Source organism: Apium graveolens, chromosome 8 (genome assembly GCF_009905375.1).
Source record: "Apium graveolens cultivar Ventura chromosome 8, ASM990537v1, whole genome shotgun sequence".
Lineage (NCBI taxonomy): Eukaryota > Viridiplantae > Streptophyta > Magnoliopsida > Apiales > Apiaceae > Apium > Apium graveolens.
Genome location: NC_133654.1, coordinates 23,899,531 through 23,908,844, shown reverse-complemented (window position 1 = coordinate 23,908,844; position 9,314 = coordinate 23,899,531). Strand labels below are relative to the sequence as shown.

Below are 9,314 nucleotides of genomic sequence, written 5' to 3'. Positions count from 1 at the left end.
AAAAGAATTTTTTGTTAGTCCTGTGTAGCCTAGAATTTTTCACTCAAAGAAATATAAACAAAGTTTTTTTACCTAATTATTCACTTTGATAACTGAAAACAAAAGTGAATAATGATTATCCAAATTAATTTGTTTGCATGTTTTTCTTACTATCTCAGAAAAAATATCTTGAGATTAATGTTAGAATCCCTATTTTCAAATAAAATTATTATTTATTTTATTACTCCTCACGTTATATTACAAAATTTAAACATGATACCAAAGAAACTACTATTTTGGTACATATAAATTCGAAATTAATAATTGTTGAACATGAAACCAAAGAAAATGTTATATTAGTACATAGTACATACCATATAAATTAATGCCAAAGCAAACGCAAGCGGCTGGTAAAGGAACTTGACAAAATCCTTATTCTTAATCTTTGAGGCAGACCATCTGCGCCAGCAATAGTGCAGTTGTTACTTATCAACACAGCTATATTAGAATATTACAACTCCTGAAAAAGGGCATGATCAAGAGATGGCGAGTCCCTTGAGCTCGTTAATAATTTCGACCAAGTTCTCTAACTTTACAAACTGGTTTCCATTCGACCACAGGTTTTCCATCTCTACAGCATCCTCCATTTTCTTCTTGCTAGCTACCGCAAGTTTGGAACTTAGCTTCTCGTCACTGAGGATGTTCTTCAAGTTATAGAAGTAAGACTCTACAGATATTCTCGCCTCCATCTTCTTCTTGTTCTCTTCATCGTCTGCTTTGTACTTCTTAGCTTCTTGTACCAACTTTTTAAGCTCTTCTTTTGAAAATCTATCCTCGTAATTGGTCATTTTTATCTCTTCCAGCTTCTCCCCATGCTCATTTTCTACAAACACATTAAACAATCCATCTGCATCAATATCAAAGCACACAAAGTACTTTGATACACCACTAGGTGCACGGGGAATGCCAGAAAATACAAACTTTCCCAAAAGTTTGTTATGTTTTGTCATTTTATGTTCACCCTCGAACACTTGGATCAAGACGCCAACCTGATTATCAACAGTGGTTGGAAAAGCTTGCATCTTTTTAGTGGGAATACTAGCGTTCCTAGGAATCATGACAGACATTTCACCATTAATATCAACTCCGAGGGGTAAAGGATTAGCATCCAACATCATTAAGTCTTCAAACCTCTCGTAGCCTTTTCCACTCAGGACCACAGCATGGACAGTTGCACCATATGCAATAGCCTCATCAGAATTAACGCTCATACAGAGCTCCCTTCCGTTGAAAAACTTTTTCAGTAGCTGCTGCACTTTAGGAATTCTTGTAGATCCACCTACTGGAATTACCTGATGGATGTTATTTTTATCTATCCGGGCATCGCTCAAACATTTCTTGACAAGATCCAAACAACTTTCAAAGAGGTCCATATTTAACTCATTAAAATCATCACGACTGATATTTGCAGAGAAACTGTCATCATTGTAAAAATACTCTAAATTAATGTCGGTCATTGGAATAGAAGAGAGTGTTCTTTTTGCCCTCTCACAAGCATTTCTCAATCTTCTCATAGATTTCGCATTACCAGTTATGTCCTTTTTGTTTTTCCTTTTGAACTCCTCAACAAAATGATTCACCATGCGATTAACAAAATCCTCTCCTCCAAGGTGACTCGCACCTCTTGTAGCCTTCACTTCGTATATGCCCTCTTCGATTGTGAGAAGAGAAACATTACAATTACTAGCACCAAGATCAAAGATGAGCACATTTTCTTCCCCATTTGAGCTACTAACACCTGCCAGCTTCTTGTCAAAACCATATGCAATTGCAGCTGCAGTTGGCTCAGCAATTATACGCATTACTTCAAGGCCAGCAATGGTTCCAGCATCTCTGGTTGCCTGGCGCTGAGAGTTATTGTAGTAAGCAGGGACAGTAATAACAGCATTTCTTACTGTTGTTCCAAGATACATTTCCGCAATTTCTTTCATCTTCATCAGAACCATGGAGGAGATTTCCTCCGCAGAAAACTGTTTTGCCTCACCTTTGTAAGTGACAGATATCATTGGTTTTTCCAAAGGACCAGAGAAGACTTTACACTGCCAGGATTTTATATCGTCCTGTACAGACGAGTCACTGAATTTTCTACCTATCAGCCGCTTAGCATCTGTTTTATAAGTCATAATATTCATAAGAAGAATAAGAATCTTTTTAAAAAAATCAGGATTTACAGTTTAGCAATCTAATTAGTTATTGTCTTTAATTTGCTGTATGCATCTTCAAATTTTATTCGAGAAATCTAAAAAAATTGACAATTTCCCTCTAACCTCATGTTTGAGAGTTTTCAGTAGGAGCGGGATAGACTTTAGGGTAAAAACTTATCTCAACGATAGTGGGAGGAGTAGGAGAGATGGGACATTAATCAGAATGGAACATAGATTGGTTTTCTGATCTTAAGATGCTACATTAAGAATTATTCCAAAAATAATGATACAATGTCTAACAAAGGTACATTTTGGAATTCAATTGAGAAGTACATCACCGATGGTGCTCCTCTCGATATATTACTGTACAATGGTTTTGAAGAAAAAGGGCCAAAGATTCTTGCAGGTGACTCACTTGTTTGATCAATTTTAATCTTAATTCAAATGCAGTGTTTGATAGTGGTTTTGTTCTTTATGAAAACATTAACACGTGAGATATGCTTCAAAAACCAACACCTCTTGCTCCAGTGGTATCTCCCTTTGCTCACTTTACGATGTGTATAGTGTTCGATCATTGTCAAAGACAAGAGCGAGTGGTATCTCATTCGCTCACTTTACAGTAGGTGGAGTGTTCGAACATTGTAAAAAACCAGGACGGGTGTGTGAGTGTGTTTAACTAACAAAAAAAAGATAGGCTTATCCTCCGAAGAAATAGCCCTATGTGCATGAAGATCTATATACATGTAATGTAATCCGATCCTAACAAACAAAAAGGGAAAGAAAATAGCAAGAATACTTACTAAAGACGGTGTTAGCAGCATTCATCCCGGCCTGGTCATAGACAGCATCACCAATAAGCCTTTCGGTATCATTAAAAGCCACACAAGATGGTGTCTTCCTTCCACCATGCTCACTGGCAATAATCTTAACATGATTGTCTTGAAAAACACCAACACATGAGTACATGGTACCCAGATCAATTCCAATCACAGGTTCTTCAACTCTGACCATCCTGCATATAAGTGAAAATAAACTAATTGTCTAGTAGAATCAAGGAGCTCTCTTCTGTTTAAGTAACTAACAGTATGTAGTAAGGAAGAGAAGATCATTAGGAGGAAAGAAAGGGCTTAAAAAGTTGACTTGCAAGTTGCAAGGTCTACCACAATCTCATCTGTCTGTATATGATTACATTATATAAAATAACCAATTTACAGTAAGAAGAATATAAAAGTAGGAAGCTGACAACATTGACTGACTACACAGTCGTCGAGCCACAGTGAATTGTTTACCTTACTTTTTGGTATTTTTTTTAATATTTGTTTAAAATATATTTATATAATATTTTTAAAAAAAAAAATCTGAAAAAAAAATTCATGTTTAAATTTTTATTCAAAAAAAATTAAGAAAAAATATTATAAAATTATAATTTATTAAAATATCGATATACGTGTCAATAATATATGTAAACTATCCGCGGGACGAATCTAACGGGACGGAGGGAGTATATGTAAATGTACTTTATATTTATCTTAAATTGAGAGAAAAAAAGTTGTATATAATTGAAGCAGAAGGAGGGAGTATAAATATAACTTAACACGGTCAGCTTGCAAGTTGCAAGCTCTCGCCTACATTACTATTCAAAACTGTGCAGCCCGTGCTGGTAGTTTCATATCAGCAGGTCTTGTCACTAGATGCTTCAAATATTAATTGAAATTTAATCTTGCGTCTGTTTGAGTTATCATATAAACAGTGGTTGGACACATTTTTCTGTATAGATCAGTGTTCTAAAATCCCAGGTAAATCTTCGATCTACCTAATTAATTTTCTACAGAATATCCGACCGATTCAATTTTTAAAATCCGATAAATTCTTACGAATTTTTTTTTATTGGAATATATATAATTATTTATTAAAATTAAAATTATATATTAATTTAAATATGAATAAGTATAAAAATTATGATATATTAAATATATATTTGTTAATAAATAATATAATATAATGATAATAATATACTAAATATAATTTCATATTATAATACATCCGATTTTTTACTCCGATTAATTCCCGATTTTCAATTAATCCTAAATCGGTATCTCGACCGCTTTTCACTGATTCCCGATTTTGACAACACTGATATACAGGTGTATATATATGTATTATAAAATATGAAACAACATATTTAGTAAAAAAATATAATTTTTTAATTGAAAATTTGTAAATGATAAATGATTTCCATTTAAATAATTTTAAATTATTACATTGGATAAGTCACGTTAATTCTAAAAATACTAATATAAAAACAAAAATTGCTCTCCTTTGACGAGGTAAACTACTAGTTTTAATGAAAATTTTATAATTAACTAACATAATTATATACACTTATTTTTGTATTGATGGCGATATATATTATTATATTATTCAAATAATTATTCAAATTCCAGGTATATTATTTATCTATAATGTGTCCAATGATATGTATTTATCCTGATGTTTCGTATGCTTTGAGCATGACGAGCAGATACCAGTCTAATCCACGTAGTCTAATCCAGGTGAGGGTCACTAGATTATTTTCAAGAATATTCTTAAGTACTTAAAGAGGACTAAATATTTATTTTTGGTATATGGAGAAGATAGGGAACTGGTTGTAAAGGGTTACACTGATACTAGTTTCTTAACCTAATTTCTGGATAGACAAAGATGATTATGTGTCTATGTCTGATTTGTGTTTTGTCTAAATATAAGTCATGTTAGCTGGAATGGTCCACAGTAAGAACATTGATGATTCTATAATGGAAGCCAAATATATTGATACTTTTCGAAACATCCAAGGAGACTGTTTAGGCATGTCCTTAGGCGATATCACCTTATAAATGAGATTAATGATCAAGGAGATATGTTAGGTCACACACACTGTAGAGGGGGGTGAATACAGTGTATAGTACACTCAAATCGAACTTAAAGAACTTGAGTAACAAACTTAATTGAAACAATAAACTCTGTTACAATATGAAACTGTTACCTCTCAGTGATGAACAAATATCACGAGAGCTGTTAGGGTTACAATGAATAATCTTCTCGAATATGATAACACTTCTAGTGTAAACCCTATGCCTGTGTTTATATACTACACAGTTACAAGATAATCGCTAATTGATATGGAATATAATTCTGCTTCCTAAAATATATCAATCAGATATCTTCTATTCCAAGTATTCCATTCTTCACGGAATTCCTTCTTCATGCATATCTCTTCTTATGTTTTATCTTTATCTTCTTTCCTTTAATCAGCTACTGTCCTTATCTGATCGTCCTTCAGCACTTAAGTTCTGATATCTATCTTCTGATGATTATCTCCTGATAATATAAGTACTGATATCCTTAAGTCCTGACTTCCAGTATAAGTACTGATCACCAGTTAAGTACTGACCTATCATGTTCACACAAGATCTGAAAGCTAAACATAAGACATATTAGCCATGACATTATCAAATATATCTAACAAGATATAAATGTAAAGTGCATAGTAATGATAATGTTGCAGACCCACTGACTAAGGCTTTATCGCAGTAGAAGCACGATGGTCATACTAGTTCCATGAGTATTAGATACATGGGTGATTGGCTATAGTGCAAGTGGGAGATTGTTAGTGTTTGTGCCCTACAGACGACACTATGATGTTTTTGTTAAAGATATTTGGATTATTAATATTTATGTTCAATCGATTATTCCCTTTATAATTTATTAATTCTTAATTTACTGCGATATAAATGTTAGATTAATAAATGTCCTTGGAATATGATATGCAATTCTATAACTCTAAGTACGTGGCTTAGAAATGAGATTATGAGAATAGTATCAATATTCCTAAAGGTCCCTGGCCGAGTATTATTATTGAGGGACAATAATAATGCATTAAGACTAGTGTGTTTATTGACTGATGATCACATCTCATTGATCATAGGTATAGCGATACTAAAGTCAAAGACACAGGCAGATGTACATGTACATAGTGCTGGACAGACCCGATGTGAGATTCTACATGTCTGTTGTGTCATAAGTAATTCTCACAGTGATAATGATGTAATGGTCCTTAGACCTGAAGTCATTATATTTCTATACGAGAATTAATATACATTGATTCCATTAAAAGTTATCCTTGACCGGGTAATGATAAAAGTAGACATTGGGTATATTATGAATCGTATGAGAAATATTAATGATCAAGAAGGGATTTAACCAACCAACTTTAGGAGTGATATTATTGGCCTCTTGTGTGAGCAAGATTACGAAATGTGTGTCCACACTCAAATGTTGATTTGATATGATAGTCTACTCATTGATCAAGGAAACCTGTATTAAACATTGATGCGGATGACACATTACATACCTCTAGTTTAATCTATAATTTGTGGTCAAAGGGATTATATTATATTGTACATTATTCACGAAAGGTTTAATCGATCACTGATTCAATTATTATTACTTGGGTATCAATGATGTATTACTAGATGCCGCTCATTGTTTACGATTTTAAATTAGATTTGAAATTCGTTGTCAATGTAACAATAACCTATAGGGTCACACACAAAGAATGTTTGAAGGATTATTTAATTTAAATTGGATTTAAATTAAATTAAAGTAATTTGAATTATTTTTAATATTAATTAAGTTTGACTTAATTAATTAGATAAATAATGATATTCAAATTTACTAATATTAACTATGAAATTTATTTGTATTATAATTAAGTGAGACTTAATTATAATACAAATAGGAATTTCGAATTAATAATAACTCTTAATTAGTTAAGAGTCATAATTCGTTTTTCTACTCTCTATATAATATCTCTTGTGTGGCTGATTTTTTGTTGTGCAAGACTTTTACTAAAGCTCTAGCCACCAAGAGAGAAGATGGAGAGAGCAAGAAGAAACGGGTTTTAGAGTGGGATCTGGAACGGGTTCTTGGGATTGATGGTCTCCAAGAGAGGAATTGAAGCAAATCCTGATAAGATAAAGGCCATTTTGGACATGGAGCCTCCGCGGTCTATAAAGGATGTTCAAAAACTTACTGGAAGGGTCACTGCCTTAGGACGATTCATCTCCAAGTCCGGAGACAAGTGCTTGTCATTTTTTAAATCCTTGAAGAAGGTAAAAGATTTTATATGGACTGAGGAAAGTCAGGAGGCATTTGAAGGATTGAAGAAGTATATGGTTCAAGCCCCATTGTTGGATAAACCAGCTCTGAATGAAGTTTTGTACTTATATTTGATCATTTCAGAAAATGCCTTGAGCGCTGTATTGGTTAAGGAGGAACTTAAAGTCCAGAAACCCATATATTATGTCAGTAAGATTCTGCACGGAGCTGAGTTGAATTATTCGACTAATGAAAAGTTTGAATTTGCCCTAGTGATGGCTTCAAGGAAGTTGCGTCCTTACTTCCAAGCTCATAAACTTGAAGTGCTAACGAATCAGCCTTTAAGAAACATCATTCACAGTCCCAAAGCTAGTGGAAGGCTGATTAAATGGGCAATAGAATTGGGAGAGTTCAACATTAAGTACAAGCCGCTAACAACAATAAAAGCCCAGGTATTAGCTGACTTCGTGGTGGAGTGTACCATAACCAACCAAGAAGTCGGGGGGAAGGAAGATACTGTACCTCAGGACACGGAAGGCAATAAAGGAGACAAAGAAAAGGGCACTAAAGAGAGGAATACTGGGTTCTCTATTTTGATGGAGCATCAAAAACAAATAATGAAGGTGAGTATGAAGCTCTGATAGCCGGCCTTGGCCTATCAAGGACATCGAGGGTAAATGACTTGAAAGTCTGTGGAGATTTAAAACTTGTCATATCCCAGGCCAAGGGGGAGTTTGAGGCAAGAGATCAAACAATGGCCAAGTATGTCCGCCTAGTGAGGGCCGTGATGACTCAGTTTGATGAATGCCATGTTGAGCACATTTTAAGAGAGGAAAATGCTAAGGCAGATGCATTATCTAAGTTCGCCTCATCGGAGATAGAGAAAAGTTTAGGAAGTGTGTACTTCCGCATTTTAAAAACACGGACTATTGATGTTAAGCTTGTAGCCCCTATAGGGCTGGGGACATCATGGATAGATCCCATTAAAGCCCATATTTAAACTGGTTGGGTCCCGAATGATGCGACTGAAACACAAAAACTGGTTGTTCGAGCACTGAGATATTCCTTGATAGATGGGATTTTGTACAAAAGATCTTATGTTGTTCCTTACTTAACATGTCTTAGACCTTATGAGGCATGTTCAGCTCTCGAAGAAGTATACAAAGGTATTTGTGAAGAACACTTGGGGGGCAGAGCACTGGCACATAAGATAACCTGTTTAGGTTTTTATTGGCCGAAAATGATGGCTGATGCCAAAGAATATGTGAAAAAGTGTGATCGTTGTCAGAAATATACACCAGTTGTTCGACAGCCTCCTGAGATGCTGACTTCCATCAGTTCTCCCATTCCTTTTGCAATGTGGGGAATGGATATACTTGGACCTTTTCCCATGGCTACTGTACAAAGGAAGTTCCTGATTTTAGTTATAGATTATTTTACTAAGTGGATTGAAGCTAAACCTTTAGCCAAGATCAAAACCAAGCAGGTTGCACGTATCCTGGTCACCGATAATGGAACACAGTTTAACAACGAAGAGTTCAGAAAGTATTGCAAGAAGAATGAGATCGAGTTGCGGTTTACCTCCGTAGCTCATCCATAAGCCAACGGGTAAGCGGAGGTGGCAAATCGTATAATTCTAGATGGGCTGAAGAAGAGGATTGAAAAATCCAGGAATAATTGGATGGATGAAATACTCCCAGTACTTTGGGCTTACAGAACTACATGTAAAGTTACTACAGGAGTAACACCATTTATGCTAGCATATGGGGCAGAAGCGGTTGTTCCAGTGGAGATATCTCATTCATCTCCTAGGATCCAAGCATATAATGCTGAAGAAAATGAAGAGGGGAAAATGTTAGCCCTAGACTTGATAGATGAAGTACGAGATGCAGCGTATGCCAAAATCATGGAAAATCAGAAAAAGGCCTCTTTTTACTACAACCTAAGGGTAAAGGAGAGGTTCTTCAAGCAAGGAGATTTGGACTTAAGGAAGGT

General features: G+C 34.7%; 1 protein-coding gene across 1 annotated transcript; it reads right to left on the bottom strand.

Annotated features, from left to right (window-relative positions):
• Nucleotides 1-256: 256 nt before the first annotated feature.
• On the bottom strand, nt 257-3,363 carry LOC141681033 (heat shock cognate 70 kDa protein-like). The gene is made up of 2 exons (XM_074487096.1): nt 2,984-3,363; nt 257-2,146 (listed from the first exon to the last, which is right to left on the bottom strand). The coding sequence occupies exons 1-2, from the start codon at nt 3,192-3,194 to the stop codon at nt 516-518; spliced, it is 1,842 nt and encodes a 613-aa protein (XP_074343197.1). The 5' UTR covers nt 3,195-3,363; the 3' UTR covers nt 257-515.
• Between the last annotated feature and the right edge of the window lie 5,951 nt (nt 3,364-9,314).